Source organism: Tachypleus tridentatus, chromosome 11, assembly GCF_004210375.1.
Source record: "Tachypleus tridentatus isolate NWPU-2018 chromosome 11, ASM421037v1, whole genome shotgun sequence".
Taxonomy (NCBI): Eukaryota; Metazoa; Arthropoda; class Merostomata; order Xiphosura; family Limulidae; genus Tachypleus; species Tachypleus tridentatus.
In genome coordinates, this window is record NC_134835.1 from 62,243,073 (window position 1) to 62,267,727 (window position 24,655).

Sequence of the window (24,655 nt, forward strand, 5' to 3'; positions counted from 1 at the left end):
TCCCTGGCTCTGTTTTCTTCAATAAAATTACTTATATGAACACGTAAAATATTCTTTTTTTCTTATTATGTATGGAGTCTTTCAAACTGTCTATTAACATTACAACACCACTACTTGTAATCTTGGAAACCTAATTCTGTAGAAAGTTGAGGTGTTGATGTAGGCTGTGATTGGTTGGTGATACTAGAACCACAAGTGGTTTTGGTGTTAGTAACAGTTTAGTGTCTCTGTGTTGATTAGTAGCAGTCATGTACTGCTCTTCTCTAAACTCGTGATTAAAGCTTTTGTGTGTTATATAGGAAACTTCTTTGACCTGTTTGGTTTTCCATAACTTGATTGTGTCGATAAGCCTGTTTGGTTTGTTTTGAATTTCGCGCAGAGCTACACTAGGGCTGCCTGCGCTAGTCGCCCCTAATTTAGCAGTGTAAGACAAGAGCGAAGGCAGCTAGTCATCACCACCCACCGCCAACTTTTGGGATACTCTTTTACCAACGAATAGTGGGATTGACCATCACATTATGACGCCCCTCCTGCTGAAAGGGTGAGCATGTTTAGTGTGACGGAGATTCGAACCCGCAACCCTTGCAATGAGCCTGTAGTAGTCTCAGTTGATAGCGTATCTAGTTGTAATAGCATTTTCAGGAATGGCAGATTTTTGTGTTTTCGTAAGTCTTGTGTTGTCTTTGTTATTTTATTCTTCCACAAAAATGCAAGGAGCAAAATGTTTTACAGATGGTGGTTTTATGTTTGTGATCTTTTGTTTTTGTTTGTGTTCTAATTATAGCTTTTACGAGTTTCAGTCGATTTTTATGTTGACATTTCTGGTTTTCAGTTTTCCAATTTCAGCTATATTCTGTGTATAAGGTAGACAAGTAACTGCAGTAAATGTTTTACTATGGTGCTAACGGGGTTTTAAATTCATGCTGCGTTTTATAAAGTTGTAAAAGGAGTAATTCTGTGTAAGGCACTATATGATATATAGATGGTTATCCTTCATGTTTCAACTGTTGTTCAGCCGCTAGATGACGCTGCAATGTATGAAAGGTGGATGATGTGGTGAAGGAGGGAAGATTAGTTATTTATCTCTTGTGTTTGCTTTCCTGTATAGTGTAGTTATGAATTTACTGTAGTCGTTGCTAAGAAAAAAAAAATCAAGAACAACAGTGGTTTTGCCAGAACCCATTTCTATGGTGAATTACATTTTGTGGTCTCTAGAATTTAGACGTTTCCAGAAGGAAGTTAGATATTCCTGTTCATCTGTGAAGTCCAGTGTTTTGTAATCGACGTTGTCTCAAATATTTTTTAAAACTGAAACGAAGAATGCCCACAAACTGACCGTCTCTGTGTTCTTATGTTGTAGTAGAAATATGTGGGTTGTACATACGCTACAGTTAGTTCCACGGTAGTTTCAATATTCATCCCAATTCTGTTTAATAAGAAATCATCATTTGAAATCTGACTAAAATATCCCGAGGTTTAATCTGTACATTTTTGAGTTGAAATGTGCTGTTCAGTATTTCCTGAAAGTATTGATACTATAGGTGCCAAGAAACTAACTAGATAATGACAGGGTGAGTTTATGGCGCTCACAATGAAGCCAGATTGTCTGGACAGAAATGCCTATTTAATATCACGTTGCAGAGCCTAAACGTTTACATATTAAAAACAACCCATTTCAAAGATCATCAGATTTTAAACTTCAGTTTCAAATATATTGAATCTTTCTGCTACAAAATTTCAGACACACAGATAAAAACAATTACATGTTATCGAAACATCTCAAAATGTTAGTTGTATAAGGGTTACTAACTTACATTTTTCATTTTACGATATTCACAAATACTTTATTGATATGATTGTTATCATCAAACAGGCTTATTAATAGAATAATAAAACGTAGTGTAAAAAAAAGTACAATCGAAATACAAATTGCATTCGGTATTCCTTAAATAAACACTAGCTTCAGGGTATCTTCAAAATGTGTTGAACAGAAAAAATGCTGTGTTTAGTTGACGTAAATGTAGTTATCTTTTAGCAAGATATTATTAACGTTAAGTTTGGAATATGTTAATAACTTGTGTGAAAATACTGATTTTAACTTCTGTTATTAGTGGCGTTAATAACTTATTAGTAATTATTGTATATCCTTAATGTTTAATTCAAGCATAATAAAAACAGACTTGCAATAATTAACATTTTGATAAAACTATTGACGCCGTTGAAACACGTTTTATGGTAATATAGTCACAAATGTTACTACTTACAGAAACTCCAAAAATTATAATCTTTCTCTTCTTTGATATTTTTGCCATTTGGTTACTCTTGTTCTTTTTGTAGTTGTTCAAACACATTTCGACACAAGGTTTAACGGCTTTCTCAAGAACTGAAGCTCTCAGTTTGTTGCAAACAGGGCAATTGTCGTTTAGTTGTTCTGTATGCGGATAAACAAAACAGAGATGTGTCACTTGGTGAGAGTGACAACTATTTAACAAATGTTTCTTAAAACTGATAAGGAAAAATCTAAAATACTCTGTAACAATAAGTAATTGCTAAAACTATGTATTTTGATAGTTATTTCAACTCTTTCTCCATGGTTTGTGTTCAATAAGACATTTTTTGACATTTCACATTGGAGCTTAAATATAATAAGCATATATTCCCCACAATTCATGCAAAGTTTAAACAGTTGCTTAGCACAATAATCAGAGTAGTATATACGAATAGGGTTCCTGCCCACTTAAAAGCACACAAATTTCAAAAATGCAAAACTGCTCCCTGCTGGTACAGCGGTACGTTTATAGATTTACAACGCTACAATCACGCGTTCAATTACCATCGGTAGACTCACCCGATAACCTGATGTTACTTTGCTATAAAAAAAGACACCAACAAACACAAAGTGTTATAAAAATAATCTAAATATGATGGCCAAAATAAAACAACTCAAAATTATAATAAAAATTATGCAAAGTGCCCAAACATTCTTAAAAGATAAGTCAGGATTGCTAAAAGATCACCGAAAATGAAAAGTACTTTCCTCCTAGTTAAGGGTATAAGGTCTCTGCTCCAGTTTGCAAGTTTGGTTTGTTTTGAATTTCGCGTAAATCTACAAGAGGACTATCTCCGCTAGCCGTCATTAATTTAACAGTGTGTACTAAAGGGAAGGCAGCTAGTCATCACCGCTAACTCGTGGGCTACTCTTTTACCAACGAATAGTGGGATTGACCATAGCATTATAACGCCCCCACGGTAGAAAGTGCGAGCATGTTTGTGTGACGGGGTAGGAGGTGTTAAAAATTTTTCATTATTTGAATTATTAGACTAAAGTGCGGCAAAAGCCCTACACATATATACTACATCTCTTTAGGCCCAAAATCGTTCAAAAATGTAAAATACACAAATTCTACATATCACCATATAAACATAATATTTTTTAATTGCTTTACATTAAAGCATATCATTCTTTTTTTCAAATATCGTTATTGAAATTTCCAAATATTGTAATTTTCTCATAGTTTTTGTGTTAAAGGTATTCGTACTAAATTATCAAGTGAATCTTCCACATTTCTTTCAAATTCACTTATATAAGTTTCTAATGTTTCATAAAAATCTTTGATTCGATGAATAATTTTTAATTTATTCTAATCAATTTATCAATATTCTTCTTGTAAGCTCCATCAAATTCTTTCACTGGATTAATAACATTTTTAATATGTTTATTTTTAGTATTCTAGTTATCGTTAATTAACTGTAGACATTGAAGTACATACAAACCAAGAGTATTTTTGTACATATTGTAAAATGCTAAAATACTTCCATGTTATCTGTTTTTGTTTATATACGTTCTATTGACTGTAACAGTTCCTTTTATCGGTTCCTCTGTATTTCTTATGTTTTTGGTTATCAGCATCAAAATCGATTAAAAACAATTTTTATTTCTATTAAGAATATTATTCAAAGATTTGTCATATTGTTATAAACACATTATTCCATTAACGATAAATAAAGACTCATTATTATAATTTTTAACTGTTTATTTTTAGTTTCATAATTACCATCATCACTGAAGCTAAAACCGTTTCGAGATAGTTCTAAAGGCCCCTGAGAAACGTATTTATATAGATCGCCATATGAAAATCAAAAACTTATTTAGTATCATGAGAGGTTCTCATGGATTCAAAACTTTTATTACAAACATTAATTATTCCTTTTCTTTTTTCAACTGATAAAAATTAAAACCCACATGGTTTTGCTGGAATTTGTCACATCGATATTTGTGTAATAATATTTCTGAAATCATTAAAGAATCCAAAATATCGTTTAATTAATATCCATTATTTTATTTTATAACTAATTTTAGTATAACTTATCTATTATTAAAATATGAGGCATTATGTTCAAATGTTGATACCAATTTATAAATTTTATCCTTATTGTCCTCATTGTTCAATGTCATTGTTCCATCGTCACCATATATGAAAATCTATTTACTTAGAACTTCTGAAATATTGATATAGAATAACGTATTAGATGTTTCACTTGTGCTATAATCGTTTGTGAAACTTATTAATCTTTGTATATGATAAGCGAGACATGGGAATCACTTGGATGACTGTTTTGATCAGCAATTGTAATTTGTATTCTATAAACGAGATTTGGCCTGTTAATATCTGCATATATAGGATTTGTTCCTTCAATTTTAATTAAACTTCAGGTGGATTAGAAGGAGGAAAGGAATACAAAAACTGTTAAACTCATTATTGTATAACACTCCATTATTAATCTCACAATGAACGTAAATGTTGTCTAAGCTTCTAGAGATGTTGGCAACATATTTTCTTCTTTGTTCTGGATTGGAATAAATTTTTGGTTCAAATTCTAATGTTTCGTACAGATTCTCTTCAGATAAGTCAGTCTGATGATTGGTAGCCGATTTGATTATAAACCTTGAAGATGTAAATTGAATACCGGATTTTATAGGAAGACAATTCATATTCGATAATTTAACAATAAAATCATTTATCATATATTAGAGCATAATATTCATTTTAAATTGTTAATTTTTCCAACTATTTCCATCATGTAAAAGTACTGCAGTTAAATTTTTCATCAGTATAATTCCATTAACACATATTTTAATGCTAAATATTTGTCCTTATACCAATAATTTTAAATACTGTTCTAAAGTTTCCGAATGTTCACCACTTGTAAAATCTAAAACTATTAGCTTGCAATTTATTAACACATAATTTTTATTGAAACCATTCAGTGTTTGAGTATATAACGTTTCATAAAGACTACTACCAGCTAATATTTCTTTTCTGTATTTATGTGATAATATCTGCATTTTACTGATAAACTTTTTGTAGAAAGCTCGATTTGTATCTTAATTCATTTTTATTTGTTCTTAAATACTCTTCGACTTTGTTTGGTATTATATATTTAGAAATCCTAAGATTATTTATTGTATATGTTCCATAAGGATTGAAATATTCAATAAGATTATATTTTGGTTATTGCAATGTAATAACAAGTCCAATAAGTACCAGTCCTGAGCTTTTATATCACTTACAAATCAATTTTGAACTATTTTATTTTCTTAGGCTTCTAAAGCCTTCTTTCTTTTTATAAATTATTTTCCTCTACCTCTTCATTACACAGCGTGGTAGTCCCAATTTTGAATTACTCCTTTTTCCACTTTTTACATTCACATTCAGTAGGAAATCTAGATCTACTGATTTTATTTATTATCTCTTTTGTAATTCAAACACTGAACTCACTAACTGCGCCAATCGCAATCGCTTTACCAACTGCTGTTAATAAAGGGATCACGAAAATGATTAAAACAAAAAAAGCTACGATTTTTTAAATCATGTTTTTGATATAGTAATCCTCATTACTTCATTAATTTGCTTAATTTATATTTTTATTAAAAGTATTTGATGATTAGTTTCTAGATTTATTTATTTGAAGCTCTTTACGTTTTATATGCTGTTTTAAACTTTTATTTTTAACAATTATTTAAATACCTGCTTACCTTAATACAACTCATTTATTATATATTAAAATGTTTTGCAATGTTCTTTGATTCTATCTTTTGTTTTTTATTTTCCTTTATGTAATATGCCTAATAAATCAGAGATTAGATAATGCCAATTTTTGTTTTTGTTTCCTGCTGTTAACTTATCAGCCTGCTTTTCTAATCCGTTAAATAACCCTTCACCATTTATTTTTATAACTTAAAACAAACTTTCCTCTTGAGACTTAATTGTACCGTATGTGATTTTATATTACTTTAAATTTTTAATTTTTCTGGAGATTTGTCTATATTTTGAATGAATCTCTTCTTTTTGGATATTCATTTGTCTCTTTCTCCATTTTTTAAAATTTTAGTATTTGGTTTAGTTTTTTACTACAAAAAGATATATCTACCCTTTTTGCTTTTTAATCATTTCTTCGATTAAATTAGTTTTATTAGTTAATGTGAATAGTTATGCAATTTTTTGTTGTTTTAATAATGAAATATCTAATCATTCATCCAAATCAAATCTGTACATTTATGGTTTATCGATAGCAGTTGATTCCAAATGGGATTTCAATTAAAGCATTGTAACATTTTGTATCACATCTTCTAAACTTAAAATTATCTTCTCATTTCTTGAGCTTCTTCTGTAGGAATAGCCTGAAATTTTAATTTTTGAAATACTAGTTTATGAAATTCTATTTTTGATTCCCCTTACATAAAGCTTGTACTCCATTCTTTTTTCTTTGTTTTGTTTCTTAGTTTAATGAATTATAAACTTTTACCATCTTAACTGATAATTTATTTACGCTTAACTTATAATTTAATTTTTAACTAAAGAAATTATAGTGATTAAAAATCACACGGAAACGGAGAAGTTTGAAAAACCTAATCAGAAACCTTAATTATCTCTACATTCATTTAAACTTTGAACTATTGGTCCATCTGGCTTTTTGTAAAAACAAAGTTGCTCTTAAACCTTATCTATGACCAACTAAACTATAACAATATATGACAAAGATGTAGAATAACCTAAGTATGTAATTTTACAATAAAACTTTAAAAGTTCAATCACATAAATGGAAATTGTTTATAATTTATCAGAGCTAAAAATAAGAAAAAAATAATAAATATACAGAATTATATAAAAATTAAAAATAAACATTATTCTCTAATAACTTAGAATATATTATATACATATATTGATAGTTTAGATTGAGCGAAAAACAAATTATTTTTATGATTGCGTAACTAAAAAGAAATAACATAAAATACTGACTTTTTATCAGAAAAATAAAGAAAAATGCATCAATGATTTATATATCATCTTGATATTCAGCTCCACTTGACATTGGACGGAACTGCAATTATGCTATCTTTTATAAAATTATAAAATTTATATATATATAAATAAATAATAGGTAATACATTTTCGCAACGAGAACAATCACCGGTAGTGATTAATTAGACGTTAACTTTCAAGTACCTTTTGAACTTTATTTATTGGCGTCGGATCTCGAAAATATTCACAGTTGTAATACATTTTTTTAAAATTCTGAATCAATTCTAAAGAAAACAGATACAATTATGAAAGATAAAGTTGTGTTTGTTTCAGGATTGGCTCTTTTGGGGTTTTTATTTCATAATTAACAATAAAAGCAAATGCTTCAGTCTCTGCTATCAAATTTGTTGCCTTTTCAATCGTAAGTACATTATAATGTGACGGTCAATCCTACTATTCATTGGTAAAAGAGTAGCCCAAGAGTTGGCGATGGGTGTAGTTGACTAATCGCCTTCCTTCTAATTTACCACTGTTTCGCTCGAAATTCGAAACGAATAAAACAAACCTTATACTGAAATAATAAAGTTAACCTCTCCAAAATGTATAAACAATAATAGAATGATTGAAATATTACAGTAACAGTAAATCATAACACCGCGTCTACGAGTCAATGAGCCTGAATTTGGGAGATTGGGTGGGTATAAAGAGATATGTCACTGATATCCATTTAGGATCCTGCCCCTCCCCAAATACTCCGATAAAGGGTTTGCTGGTAACTTAAAAAACAACAACACATTTCGCCGCCAAAATAGCTCACCTTTCAATAACTTTTGAATTTCAGGAGTTTGACCGAACTGTGTTAATATCATACAAAGTAGCAGAAGTGTCCATGTGTAGGTTGTGCTACACTTTATTACTTACAGCAGTAAGTAATTTTTGTTGAGCATTTCCTGACACTTCTATCGACAGAGTTGGAGGAAACAGCTGAGGAACCACATATTGTGTTGCACAACATAGGCAGACACTTTGTTATGCAAAAAATAAGATATTTTAATTCATTTATTGTTTGGAATTAAGCCCAATGTTACACAACCGGCTATCGGTGCTCTGCCCACCACGGGTACGAAACTCAGCTTCTAGCAATGTGAATCCGCAGACGTGCTGCTGCGCTACAGCGGGACAAATAAGAGAGTTTATTATTTCTATAAATAGAATAATGCAATACTGAAGAAATTATACTGTGCATAATAAATTGCTAGTTGTAAATAGTGTATCATAACTTATTGGAATTTATAATTTGTAACTTCAGATTGAAAATATTTCTTTTATTAAAAGTTTTGAAGATTTTATTATTCTTGCTGATATCCAGGTAGTGTGCTTTCTTTTACTGAAAAATATTTAATGTTTAGAAGTAACAAGATAACCTTTACTCTTTATTACTAAAACATGTTAAGAACAAAATTCAAGTTTGAATAAATATAAAACTGCAGTTGTATGCTGTAGTATGCAAATGTGTTATCAGATAAAATAAACATTTCGTGCAGAAATTCGTTCAGCGTGAAACAATGATATTTTTTGAGTAATGTTGTCATAGAAAGGTTTTTATGAACTTGCAGCATTAATTTACTAGAATTGTTGAAAAATGTTTGAAGCTGTTGGTGAACGAATCTTTTTAATTACATGAATAATAAGATTAGTGTGAAACCAAACGTTTCTACTATTTTCACTCAAGATCTTTTTTCTTTCAATTCTTTCTTTACACTAAATGAAATTACCAATAATAATAAATTAATAAATATGAGTGTTTCATTGATAATACTGAGTTATTTGTTTAAATGCCTTTTAATGTATTTAATATTCGACATTTAAAGCAAAATATAAACTTCTAACGTGTTTTTTTTCCTGGCTAGTTTACGAAATAATAATAACATTAATAATTTTAGGGTAATTAGTAATTACTATTATATAGAAATCAACCGTAAGTTTTTTTTACACCTTGATGGAAATCTCAGCTTTCATCTGATCAATACAATTTTCATTGTCATAAGATGAATTTTTTTTAAGCCCTCCACCCTGTTCAGTTGGCTGAGGAACTTATTTCTCTCAGAATAGCTGTGTTATTTTCATTTAAACCCGTTTTGTTTTGTTTTGGAATTTCGTAGCTTTGTGCGAAATTCCAAAACAAAACCAAAGCTACTCGAGGGCTATCTGTGCCAGCCGTCCCTAATTTAGCAGTGTAAGACTAGAGGGAAGGCAGCTAGTTATCACCACCCACCGCCAACTCTTGGACTACTCTTTTACCAACGAAAAGTGGGATTGACCGTAAAATTGTAACTTCCCCACGGCTGGGAGGGTGAGCATGTTTAGCGCGACTCGGGCGCGAACCCGCGACCCTCAGATTATGAAGCGCACGCCTTAACGCGCTAGGCCATGCCAGGCCAAACCCGTTTTCCAAAAGAGTATATTGGAGATGTTCGTTATACAGTCACGTAACTACTGTGCAGTAGAGAACACATTGTTGGTTGTACTGATACATGTATCTCATGAGGTCCAACTGAATCTAGAAAATATAGCAATTTGATTTTGTTCTTATATCTATTTGTTTATGTTGGGACTATTATCCCTTATAATTTTTTGCGGGGCCAGGAAATTAAAATTACATTACTGGCATTATATGTGATCAGTCTGGTGTTAAAATATATAAATAAACTGATGTTAATAAAAATCATAACGTTAGGCCCGGCATGGCCAGATGGGTTAAAGCATTCGACTCGTAATCCGAGAATCGCGGGTTCGAATCTCCATCGCGCCAAACATGCTCGCCCTTTCAGGCGTTATAATTTACGGTCAATCCCACTATTCGTTGATAAAAGAGTAGCTCAAGAATTGTTGGTGGGTGGTGATGGTTAGCTGCCTTCCCTCTAGTCTTACACTGCTAAATTAGGGACGGCAAGCGCAGATAGCCCTCCAGTAGCTTTGAGCGAAATTCAAAAACAAAAAAAAAAACAAATCACAAAGTCCAAATCTGATATGAAATGATTTAGGTATGTTAAATATAATTACGGTTCTGTCAACGTAATTTAGTTAACACCAAAGTGTCGTTGTTCAAGTAACTGATCATATAAATAGCGCTTTGACTATTCGGTTAACACTTTGTCTGTCGTTCCCCAGCGAGTCTGATTAACCTTGGTAATAGGCGAGAGGGCTCTTCGGCTCTGGATATAGCAAAGGTGTGTGGTTGACATATTATTATGTTATTCTATAATTTCGCTTATATAACGGGAGGTTCGGCAGGATTTATTGTGAATTAGTTCTAAATATTTCTCATTTCAGTGATTTTGTAATAGTTTTTATTTTAAAAAAGAGTGTGTACTTCATCTAATACACGATGGATGCTCACCTTTACTGAAATTGTAAATTAATCACGCTAGTTATATTAACTCAAGACTTATTTACAGTCTGACCAACTTACAATGTTCTCTATCGTTTCTTAGTTGAATTGGTAATATTAAACTTGTCCGAAGAAACTACCACATGTAACTGGTAATTCCTATTCAAACATCAGGGTAGTTTAACCTCGTAAAATCACCTGACCTACAATTGAAGGTCAGTATTGTCATCCTTCACGTGACAGGTTGAGCTTTACAGCTTTACCTATCATGAACAGACCAAGTGTTTGTTTTGTGGTTAAACAGGTTAAACACAAAGCTACACAAAGGACTATCTGTGCTCTGCCTACCAAAGGTAACAAAACCCAGTTTCTGGCGGCATAATCTTACAAACGTGCAGCTTTGCTACTGGGGGCGCTAGGTGTTATCTCAAGCAAGTGACAAAGAACAAAGGTAGGTAAAATAAAATCATTTAAACGTCTTTCTTAATCAAGAGTTATGTGAAACCCGTACATACTTAGAATAAATGATAAAAAATCTACACTAAAATAAGAATGTATAAAACAAATGGTATTCCTGTATACCAAATATTTAGCTATTGAGTATTTTAGTAGGGTTTTGAAAACAACTTACCAATGACATTCTAGAGCAGACAAGTTATTTTTTAGCATATTGAGGTATACATTTTATACATGTACATCAGTAACAAAAGTATATCGAAAGTATGATACATTATTTTTCAATTCAATAATTCATAAAGGCATCTTTGACTTATGGCGTTTTTATTACAATATTCAAATTATGCTTGCATACAATAATCTCGTGTAATTTGAAGGAAATATTGACATCAACGTTGGTCAGGCATTAAATACATTTATTAATAGTTTCGACTGGAGTTTACTCACTCATTAATTATATAGATATAACAAGCTACAACTTTTACAGTAAGTAGGATTTATTTTTCCGGGTACGACGTTTCGATTACTGGTTCGATTATTTTAAAGTACACCGGTTTTACCGGTTAAGAACGTTTAGTATTTAAATCAACATTCAAACAGTCTAACTGTGCTTTTAAATTATATAATTCATAGTAAATAATAATGCAAGTAGGCACCAGTTCTAATGAATTAGCAGTTTTTATTTATTTATTTTCCTAGACCTCCTAATATTATGGAAATACTTTGCGTAACATATTCTGTAAGTTTCTTTATATTTGTTCACTTTTAGTTTTTTTCTGCTCAGCCATAAATAATAAAAAACTGCCAATAAAATAAATCAATCTCATAATTAATAAAGCTTCTCTGATATTTCTTACATTGATATCAGGTTCATGTTTTAGTAGTGTAACGTTATGTTCAGAAAAACAAAAATTGTTTTTATGCGCTCATGAATTAGGCTTCTTCATGTCCTTTTAACTAATCTGATCTTTAAGTTAGGTCCTGTCTCACCTATGTAAAAAACAAACCAACAAACAAATTCAGTGGAAACTACATAAACTGGTTTTCTAATCATGTAATCCACCATAAGCAGGACACTAAAAAGCCTCTTAACGTATACCACACGCACAACAGGAAACATCGATGAAATTATGCACTTAACTCAATGCCTTATTTACTAACATCATTCAGTTCCCTACTAAAGTACTTGCCAACACTATTAACGAACTTATAAAACACAGACAAGAGACATTTAGTAAACAAACAAACTTAATCACTTCCCAAAACAAAGAAAACCTAATCGTTTACACTATCCTATATACAGAAAATATTAACATACTTCTGTCAGAAACTTCGAAAATGCTTGCACTAACATGTAAGTTTGTTTGTTTTTGAATTTTGCTCAAAGCTATTCGAGGGCTATCTGCGCTAGCCGTCCCTAATTTAGCATTGTAAAGCTAGAGGGAAGGCAGCTAGTCATCACCACCCACAGCCAACTCTTGGGCTACTCTTTTACCAACGAATAGTGGAATTGACCGTCACATTATAACGCCCCCACGGCTGAAAGGGCGAGCATGTTTGGTGCTATCGGAATTCGGATTACGAGTTGAACGCCTTAACACGCTTGGCCATGCCGGGCCCCTCATATATAAGCTTAACGCCAAGATTTGTTTTCGCCCCTGGAATAATAATTAAGCACATGTAAAAAAAAAAAAGCATGACGAACTCATCCTACTAAGAAACGTATAAACTGAAGTGTAACAATTCTTGAGCATTTTATATAAGTGAAACAAGGCGTAACCGGAAGATCAGGTTAAAATAATAACAAAAACCCTTTTCCTAAGTCCAGGAGCATATGGATAAAAGTTTCTTTTTCTGAACAGAAAGTCACTGAACAAAAACATGAACCTGATATCAATATAAGAAATATCAGAGAAGCTTTATTAATAAAATCAAACAATCCCACAATTAACAAGTACCCAGTCACATTTCTGTATATCTTATTTTCCCACACATACCTTATGTTATGGAAAATATTTTGCATACCATCAGCCATATATATATATATTACATTCATTCACTCTAAATTGTTTTTCTGTTTAGCCATAAGTAAATAATCAACCAATTCACGTGAATTAACTAACTGCTATCAATTCTATAATTTAAATAACTTTCTTATATCGTTGAATGCTGATTTAAATACTACACCTTCTCTATTAGAACTGGTTTACTTGAGAACGATCGTACAGTGATCGGAACGTTGTACCTGTTTTAAAAATAAAACCTTATTAATTATGAAAGCTGTAGCCTATAATATAATATTAAATTTGCTGTTCAATCTTTTTTTAGGTTAGTTACAGTAGAAATATCAAACTTTTCATTAATATTTAGAGAGACAGGACATTAAGACCTTTATTAGTTAGTATTTATATTTCAACTACCCTGATTAAGCAGTATCGCACCTTAAAATAACTGTCAAGCAATTAGAGGTGAAATTATAAAACCGTTCACTGATGGAGTCCAAAGGTTAAAGTTCATCAATCAAACGGAGTTGTTTAGATAGTTCGTGCTGCTTCGTGTCTCATATTATTATAATATAATTTTTCATTGTGCTAGCCATTAATCCATAGAAAATGTATAATGTACGAAATCACATGAGTTCACTTGAGACAATGTTGTATCGCAAAACAAAAGTATATAACATTTATTTTGAACTTCGTTATCATCAATTCCAAGTATTTCATATCAGTCTATTTACATATCTGCCCACTTTGTTCTCAGAATGCACTACTCACTTTATTACGTAAATGGTTGCTTTAATCTCTAAATGAGAAACTGCCTATTGTTATGTTAAACCCCTTTCCTGTAACTCAGGCCTGACATGACCAGATTGTTAAGACACTCGACTCGTAATCCGAAGGTCGCGGGTTCGAATCTCTGTCACATCAAACATGCTCGCCCTTTCCGCCGTGAGGGCGTTATAATGGGACGGTCAATCCCACTATTCGTTGGAAAAAGAGTAGCTCAAGAGTTGGCGGTGGGTGGTGATGACTAGCTGCCTTCCCTCTAGTCTTACACTGCTAAATTAGGGACAGCTAGTGCAGATAGCCCTCGTGTAGCTTTGCGCGAAATTCAAAACAATATATATATAGTAAACCAATTTTTTCTTCAGATATTAGGTGGAATATCAATGCACACATTTCTATAGATATAAAATGGAATGTGTAGTGTGCTCGTTTCTTTTTCATTTATTTTCATAGTTAGAGGATGGAGTGTGTGTGGTAAACAAACTGTATTTATAGGTAAAGGATGAAACATGTTTAACGAACCTATTTTTGCATAGATATTGTGTAAAATATATGCGATTAATCCATTTTTTTTAGATATTTTTCTGACTGTATGTGATGGGCCCAATTTCATAGGAATAGTGTGGAATATATATGGTTAACCCATTTATTTACAAATGTTGTGGCGAATATGTGTGGTAAACGCATTTTTATATAGATATATGGTGAAATGTGTATGTGTTTAGTGGACCCGTTTTTTGTTGACATTGAGATTAATGTATATGGTAACCTAATTTTTTATAAATACAAAGGAATGCACGTGTGGTGAACCAATTTTCCTATAGATTTATGGTGAGATCTCTGTAACAAAACGATTTTATATATAGAGAGAGTGGAACATGCTGTGTGGTTCCATTTTCAAACTTTTTTTTTTAAATATGAGGTGAGATGAAGATAAGCCTTGTGGACTTTGAAAGTGATAATTATTAAATCGCTTCTTCTCTTTACGATGTTTGACAAGTCAACTACTTTATTTCCAACATTTACAACTATGAAGAACTTTCTTTTATCAAACAAGAGCGTTTTGCATGACGTATAAACAGAGAGATTAATTTTCCTAACTCAGTTTTTTTCAGACAAGAGTTATTCTTAAGTTCTGTTTCATGCTTCTAACATACAGTATTAACACATCTTTCAGCAAACTACAGCTGATAGATAATCTTTACGACATTCTAATAAATAGTTACGAACAAACAGAAAATATTTTTATGAGTCAGTCAACATATTCACTAGTTTGACGTATAACTCTCATGTTTCGTATCAATGCATACACTGTCTTACTGAAGAGGTTTGCTAGGGGTGATATGATAACGTACATTTCCATTTGTATTGTTTTATTGGCTGAAACGTACACCAAGAGTGGAGTCAAAACACACCACACAATTTCATTCTTAGGTAAAGGTCTCAGTATTCAGTTCTAAACTATGCCTAAAAGATTTCTGTTTGAACATTTACTACTGGCTTGTGTCTTCTTGCAGCACGTTACGAAAGCAGGTAATGTTTGTATTTAAGTTGTTTCTTCGTTTCATCATTCTGTAACAAATAAATTTTTAAACAGTGCTTATTATGAACTAATATAACAAGTACGGGAATTATTTTCATATATTATTTTCACACATGAGCTACTATTACAATAGACAATAGTGGTCTTAAATGGACGTTTTGGACAATTATCGTTTGCTATGCGTCTTTGATATATATTACATATCATCTTTATTGATAGGCCTAAAATGATATACTTGTGAATATTTCAAAGTACTCGAAATGTGTAAGTTTAATATCACTTTCTATGAATATATTTATGTCGGAAGCTTCTCCAAATTTCGATAATTTTTGTAGTATTAAACAATTTCTTGTTTTTTTAGCGAAGGACACAGATCTCGCTAACATAAAAACTCACAAAATAACCTTTCTAAATTAAGCAATAAAATTCTTACACATCATTAATTTACCTTTTCTAAAGTTTAAGTACAGTTCTCAGGGTGTTTCTAGATACTAAATAAAATACTGCAGTCTCATAATCCATTCATATAAATTCTAAAATGAAACAAATCAATAATTAACAAAACAAAATTCAAATAAAGGTAAAAGTGACTAAACAAAAGTTATTCAATAATTGCATAGTTAAATACTACCTGAGTTTAAGTTTTTGAATTCAAGAAATGTAATCAATTCTGAAATGAGTAATTGACCTAAATGTCAATAATAATTATGAATAACTTGGTTATTTGTTCTTCTGATATTTTGTTGCAAAACCTTAGTAAACATTTAAATACATATTTGACTTCCCAAACTATGGAATTACTTTTCTATATTTTACACATCGATTAATATTGAATCACTACAATACTGTGGTAGTTGTTATTATTGTATATTATTGGATATTCTTTATATGACAGACAAGTAATCGTCTTTGTTTTATTCCTTCAAGAAGAGAAGGGAGCACTATGATAAAGAGTGAAGTTTCATCGACAATTCTTTATGGTAAAATTCTTATTTTCCAGGTTACAGATCTGGCCTATTAATTCAATCCATCGAAGTTATAGTGTTCATCAAACAAATGTTTACAATTACACAGTAATAATGTTTGATGTTTTTGTATATACTACATCATCCTCGCAGTTTTTAATCAAAGAAATGTATAAACATTTTTATTGCTATTGGATACCTCTGCCCTAATCTCATATCTTTTCATTAATGAAACTTATAGAAGTAATTGCTGTCACTCTTAAACTATCATTAACAAAATCTAGAAGAATACTTGTTTTCCTCTATAATTATTATTATCATGAATCATCAGTATTAGGCCTATTATATTTTTAAATGTTTCATTTTTTAAAAACCCTTTAGGAATTTTCAAGAGTTAAAATAATGATTAATAAGTGTATTCCAACCAATACAGAAGCCAGTATTATGGTGTGTGTTTGTTGTATCTCATCAGGTCTGGATTGAGTGAAACACGTCGACGACAATGGATAATGCAGTGTAGACTGATACTGATAATAATTATGGAATCACACAGTTGATACATAAACAGGAATTATAAATAACAAGTAATGGCAACTGAGTACAAATGGTACAAAACCTTATTACCAAACATTCACGAGAAAAACATAACTATTTTATGTGTGAGCGCTTGTTTTAATAGGAACATAGAATTTATCAAGGTAGAATTGTGAAATAATGTTGAAAAATCATATTTTACTCGTCGCTAATCAGCCAAATTATATAGTCGCCTTCTAATACTTTTAGTTCATGTATAAGTCCATGCAACCTCAAGAAATTTTCATATCAAAACTATGTGCAAGATGGGCTTTGGTTGTGAGTTTTTCCTCAGCCTCTTTGCTGTTAAGATATCATTTCACAATATTTGGTTTATACTTGAACTCATGGTCTTGCTGGATGGCGAGTCCCCGCGTGATAAATCATGATATTAAGAGAATGGTCCTGTGGATTAGAACTTACGTGTATTTGACAGATGTCAGGATATTATCGATTTCGTAACAGACCACTAACACCATTTGCTGAGATGTAGCCTCAAACCTGTTCTGATTCATCACCATGCTTGGACTTATTCGTTATGAACACACATATTTAGTTTTGCTTATTCCATTGTTTGTGACCCACTGTTCATTTCAATCTCTTGGTTACCTCTTCTCAAAAGTGGTTTTTGGAGCAGCCACACGCCCATTGGACCACATCATGTTAATCTCTATCTTACTCTGTATCTTACTCTTCTCAGGATGACATTCACATCTGAAGTGACAGAAAGATTATTGGCAAGGTTTATACTCAACTGTCGTCTATCTTATAAAAACAAACTCTGAGGCACTTTAAACCATTTTTGGAAAGTTTAATTCTTATAACTTTACCACCTAACGTTATTAACAATGCCAGTTTCACGCACTCTTTTCAGAGTCTTGAATATGCCTCTTACTGAAATATGGAGTCTTGCGACAATTTGTCATATGGAGTTTCAATGGTCAGTTAGAACATGTATTCTACTAAATGTCGTATAGTATTTAAGTCCTGCGAGCTATTACTGGAATCACACTACTACAAGATGCGAAGTTATAAAAGTGGTATTTCCACACTAACGAACACTGTAAGTAGTCACTTTAGAATAAGATGTAGGAAGTCTGATATTAAATCTTCGTATAAGAGTTTACCATCTCATTTAACATGAGCTGCTCCATAACACTGTCAAAACCTTAGAATTGATCAGTGCCATACATAACATGGCTTACCTATAGAATACTAAAATACTTTTTCCAGTGAACCTCTTAACTTAAATCAGACATACAAAATATCTTATAATACTGATAATGAATTTGCAGTCCAAATATAAGTTAGCCAGACAAAATTCATTTGCACAACAGGCTGAGACTCTTAAAGTAATGTAAACCATGAAAAAACAAGGAGTAATATAACTAAATACTAGTTTGTGTACATTTTGTATTGTACCTGTGTAAGAGAAGAATGAATAAAAGAAACTTTGTATGGACTGCTCGAAAGTGAATAAAATCACAAAGTAGGATATCTGCTTACTGCTTATTTCTGACCTTGTTTTGGGTGTTCACTGAAGTCAAAGCAGTAATCAAAATTGGAATTGAAGAGTGAATACTGGTAACTGCAAGTCAAGAGAAGGCAGCCTTTATTTCAGGAAATAGCTTATGGGAATTTGTCGTGTTTTCATCAAAGTTACATATGAATGACTAGTGTAATCAGTTATGCCTGAATTACTCGTGATTCTTCTTCTGATCTACTTGGATGAAATGATAACTCACGGGATAACCCTGAATTATGCCTGTGACACGCTAAGAAAGGTACTAGAATGGTTGAAAAAAGAACCTTAAACAGAATCTCAAGAAATGTGATTTCTCGCAATAACAGGCAAGTTCACTACAAAACCGACAACAATTTAATTAATGATCAAAATCAAAGAACCCATTTGAAGCAAGAGGATTTCATGAATTGTACTTCTAATCTTGTTACTTAATAAAAGCCCAGTATGGCCAGGTGATTAGGGTGATCGTCTCATAATTTGTGGGTGGCAGGTTCGAATCCCTATCCTACCATAAATGTTCGCCCTGTCATCTGTGGGGAGTTATAATATGACGTTCCATGCCATTATTCGTTGTTAAAATCCAATAGCTGTCTTTCCTCTTTCTTTACACTGCTAAATTGAGGCAGTGAAGATAGCTTTAGTGTAGTTTTGCACGAAATTCAAAACCAAACAGAGTATTCAGACTGTAGTACTAAATCTCAAATCCTTGTATTTCTGCAAAACGCTAGGTTAGAATATTCGTGTTTTCAACTATGTTGTTTATACCAAGTTCTTGATGGTTTTGTAATAACAATACAGTTCAAAGTTCTTTGCTTTGTGTTTTCAGTGAGACAGAAGTAAGTTTATGCATTTATAACGCTAAAATATAGGGTTCGGTTCTCTGAAATTAACACAGTAGATAGCCCAGTGTAGCTTAGCTCTAAAAGAAACATAAATTTGCTTCGTTGGAGGACTCTATCCAGTCAGCGTAAACTCAAGCCCAATTCATATGTCAAATAAGACATTCGTAGACGATTTCATAATATCAATAAAAGGGATTTTTTTTTGCTTTATACAGAAATTTGTAAGTTAAAATTAACACATTATCTTTACTGATTAAGCAATTTTCAGTATTTGTTTGCTTTTTGAATTTCGCGCAAAGCTACATGAGGTCTATCTGCGCTAGCCATCCCTAATTTAGCAGTGTAAGATTAGAGGGAAGGCAGCTAGTCATCACCATCCACCGCCAATTCTTGAGCTACTCTTTTACCGACGAATAATGGGATTGACCGTCACACTATAACGCCTCCACGCCTAAAAGTGCGAGCATGTTTGGTGTGAGGGGAATTTGAACCCATGACCCTCAGATTACGAGTCGAGTGGTTTAACCACCTGGTCATGCTGGAAATAGACTTCTAGTCTGCTGTTGAAGTTAGGGATTATGAACTAAAAACCTAGAGATTCCAATTGATACGTTCAATTTACTTTTATTGTCTTTTCCCACATTATTCCTTTATTGTTATTTTATTTTTATATATGAGCTTCTCGTAAGCGTTGTCCGAACAGTATTATGTGTTATGACGCAGGTGTCAAACAATTCTTATCAGTTAGTGTGTATTAGGCATGATATGTTTTCTTAAACTGATGAACTAAAGTTTAGAAACTGATTGTAAACATACACATTAAGTTTTCTTTATTCATTAGTAGAAGAAAGAATAACATGTATAGAAGAAGGAAAAACAGAAAACTGTCTTTACTTGGGAACAAAAAACACACGATAGCAAAAACACTTTGTTCAAGCTTTAATCAAAGCCTGGTGTTTTACTCTGGTTCTATTTTAGAAAATGGTTCGGATAAGTTTCCGGAAACTTGTTTCAATAGGATTTGCTTCAAGCTTTATGGGTCGAAAAATCATTACAAGCTGAAGTTACATTTAAAAGAGTGCAACAGGTAAGATTAAAACATTAACCTCTTAATTTTAATTTAATGTCAAAAAAGTTAAAATTAATGCGTGTATTATTAGTAATAGCAAATTTTGATTTAGTATTTAAAGATTGGTTGTTATTCTGTTGGACTCTTATTTTATCTGTTCCATCTCCTAATTTACGACCTTGTAAAATTCCAGAATTGTTTTATGTTCTGTGATTATTTTGAGTAATCTAATTCCATATTTTTATTTTTGGTTCTTTAAGATATAATAGTGTTTTCAACTGCATGGTTAAATTGTATTAGTTAACAGTAATTTTATTTTTATAAAGCCTGTACTGACTTATTTTTGAGCTGGTTTAAGTAATTCGTTTTGACAAATTAAACAAATTTGAACTTTTTCCAAGTTTTTTATCTCTGAAACTTTAAATTCCCAACACCAGTGTTATCAACAACATGCTGTGTTGTACTTAGTTATCTTCACTCATGCCAAACTCATTCCAGTGCCAAAGAAATGATGACAGAACAATCGTATATTTTTTTGGAGAACAATGTTTAAAATACAATTATCTATTATTTTAGAAAGCACTTTAGATTACTGATCGACTTTAGTGAGCACACACGTACTAACCTGATATAAACATTAGCTGTTGTACTCATAATTCAGTAACACCAGCCACTTCAGCATTCGTTTACAGTAAACCTCGTAAGGCTATTTCGGTGGTTTGCTTTACATTAGTGAATCTCGTGTGAAGCAATGCTCTTATTGATGTGAACACTGCACCATATGCTTTTATTGTTGTGAACACTAATTCGGGTTTCTTTATTGTTGTGAACATTTATTCGTGTTATTTTATTGTTGTGAAACTTTTTTCCTGTCTTTATTCCATGGTAACATTTATCTTCCAGTAAAATATCTTCGTGTATGATAATTTTTATATGAATCTTGGATGAAAAAATTAGGATTCTGCCATTAAGGAATTACCTTCTTGTCTTTATTATTTGTTGAATCTATTGTAAGCTGAACTTATTTACATCTACAGCCACCAACGCCTGCCATTTGTTCTTTTTGTGTTGTTCTAGTGTAACTTGTGCCTTCAATAGTATCATTTTGAGGCACTTTCCGAACCGTTAGAAATAGTCAGACAACACATCTGTAATCTCCAAACGAGCTCGTCAACATTTCACTAACACTCGGGAGTTTTATGAGTAGAGCCAGTTTAATTAAAAGGGGGGGGTGAGAGACCCACTTTGTATTGTTTTAGATGACATCATGTCTTGAGTGTCTTTTCGATAACTGTTCTTTTTTATGTTTTTTTGTTGTTTTAGGCTTATACAGTATTATATTGAGTGGGGCATGGTAAGCTTATATCATAATGATGTTATTTGAAAAAAGTTTCTTTTACTTTTCAAGACATGATGTCATCTAAAACAATACAAAGTGGGTCTCTCACCCCCCTTTTAATTAGCGCTAACACTAATATTCTAGTCAATACCTTTTCTATTACAACTTTACCCAGATTACAAGGACCGAGATAAACCCCACACTCCAAAGATACTAAACTTAAAAGAACAGAGATAAAACCCATATTCCAGTGACACCAAACTTACAACAATCGATATAATTTCCAAACTTCAGAGGCATAAATCCAACATTCCATTGATACTGAACTTACAAAGACCAAGTTAAATCCCATATTCTATTAACACTCAACCTACAAGGACTGAGATAAAATCCACATTTCAGCGACAACCAACTTTCAGGAACTGAGATACATCCTATACTCCAGCAATAAGCAACTCCGGAAGGACGGAAATAAATCACATATTCCAACAAAATTCACCTCACAACGACAGAGATAAATCTCTTACTCTAGTGATATATCCTAAATTTCTACTTATATCTCCATCTGCAGTTATTATTAAATGCATTTCGAGAGATCAGCTAAAAAAAACCTAAAAGCACGTTTTCCAAAAACTCACTTTGTTGAAATCAGAGGATAGCTCGATGTAGTTGATATGTAAAATGCTCTCACCTTACAGATTATATTACGTTACTGCAAACTTGGTGCACTTCAGGACAAACGACAGTTCTGGCCTTAAACAGTAAATAAGACAAGCGATTAGTTAAGTCTTCTGCTGGTGAGTTGAATCTAACATTAAAATTAAAATATAGTCATAACTTTTTATGTCTCTCGGGAAATGCAACAGAAAATGTGGTGTTGAATCCCTCAAACTATGGTACTAGTCATTACTTTGCCATACATGAACCTGCTAAACCTCTTGCCTTATCTAAGTGTTTTAATCTAAGAAAGAAATTCAATCAAGAAACGGTATACAATAAGTAAATAAAATGGATAATTTGAAAGGAAGTTACAGCTTGTCTCGTGAAGATGCTAGGTAAACCTAGCAGAGGTAAACTTCCAAGGAAAATGAAATAAGAATTTAAATATGTTTACATCGTTGTTCTGAATTAAACACGAAGCTACACATTGGACTATCTGTGCTATGGCCACCACTGGTATCGAAACCCGGTTTTTAACGTTAAAAGTACGCAGACATACCGCTGTACCACTGAGCGAAGATTTGTTTACGTATTTATCCGTAAATAATTAAATACTATTTTCATATGGCAACTTTCTCCAGTAAATCATTCAAACTACACTATCAAGGCCTATTACATTATTAAACACTACATTCTTCATCTTGTCTCTTAGGAATTTTTAATCAGTGAAAAACTATAAAATAATAGCACTTCAACTACACTGTATTTCTCATATCTGTTGCCGATGGCGTGTTTTGTTTTTTGGAAGTCTTCAAGACAGCTGGGAATCAGTTAATCCAGTGATGATTGGAACACTATATACATAAAACATTTGCTACACCGCCAGTTGTTATTGTATGTTCATCTTCTAACCGCTAGCAAAGAACGTTACTATTATTACCATTATATTATATTATTCAAAGTATCATATCTCACTTTGTACGGTGTTTACAAAGTCAACAACTATATAAATACACAATCCCATGATGTAAGAATCTGAATGCTGAAGGTAAATTCTGGTAACAGTAATATTTTAACAAAGTCATTGAGCACCACTGTTATTGTTACATCTAATTTTTGTGTTTATCTCTACCCGTTGGTTTATTCTCAAAATGGTGGACATGGAAAGTTGATATTGTTTACGGTAAATCAGATAATTTTCTTTGAAATTTCTGACCGATCAGCTTGTTACAGTTTAGAAGTTATTTTTTAAAAAAAATCTCACAACAACTGTTTTGACATCTAAAGTCCAATAACTTATTACATAACATCCAAATGCAGAGAAGACACGCAAATCTCTAACCACTCAAACCCACCAGTGGCACGAAGATATGTCTATGGACTGAAAACGCTAGAAACTAGGTTTCAATACCCGTGTTAGCAGAGCGCAGATAGCCCTTTGGATAGCTTTGTGCTTAACAACCAACAAACAAACTGTTCACTCAAAGGGCTCAGCCTTAAACAGCCCATGTTTACCTTCTTATATTTCGTTTAGATCGATAGGATCACACTGTGTTTTCTACCTCTCTGTATTAATACAGCAATGTTTCATAATTTGTTGTTTTATGTTGTTGTCACACCAGGTTGGTTAAAAATGCCTTTAAACTTCATTCACTTCAGCTAACCATTGTACTCTGTCATACATCTACACAGTATCGTCCACTGTTTTCTCATGGGAAAGATATGTATAAAGTCACCTATAGTATACAAATTTAGACATGTACATTTTGTACTTATAGTTAGGTAATAATCCTCACTTGTGTTTTTATTAGGGAAATGACCATTATGTCTCACGTTAACCCTTTAAGTAGCAAATGTGAAATTTATTCAGACTGGAACCAGCATTCAGGAGACTCAATTTGGAACTTTATATCATCCAAGTCAGTTCTAACTCTCCAGCTAAAGCAACTGTACATTGTGACCAGTTACATTTCCACGAGTTTTCGTTTTAAACAGAGCTTGGCTTCTGTGAATATACGTTTGTGTTCAGTTTTTTTCTGTTTATCACAGTAAACAGATAAAGTAGAATTATCAGTCCATCCCTTAAGTAATGTCCGATTTCAGGTTCAGAAAAAGAGAAAGGATTTCAAATGTTTTAATATCATTTAATCAATACTCTATGTTCCATTATTAATAATTACTTCCTGCCAACAATTCACAAGC

At 32.1% G+C, this 24,655-nt stretch overlaps 1 protein-coding gene across 10 annotated transcripts in view; it reads left to right on the forward strand.

Annotated features, from left to right (window-relative positions):
• The first annotated feature begins 15,279 nt into the window (after window positions 1-15,279).
• LOC143232287 (adhesion G protein-coupled receptor L3-like) overlaps window positions 15,280-24,655 on the forward strand; it is a 70,258-nt gene continuing 60,882 nt past the window's right edge. For 8 of the 10 annotated variants that reach the window (XR_013017478.1, XR_013017477.1, XR_013017480.1 and 5 more), the window contains exons 1-2: window positions 15,337-15,470; window positions 20,227-20,472. Coding sequence is in view for 5 of the 10 variants with exons in the window: in XM_076467497.1 (XP_076323612.1) it covers window positions 20,243-20,472 (230 nt within the window). In the remaining 5 variants the exon portion in view is untranslated. Of the gene's footprint in view, window positions 15,471-20,226; window positions 20,473-24,655 lie in introns of all 10 variants that reach the window. The other 2 variants (XM_076467498.1, XM_076467501.1) reach the window with 2 other exon arrangements.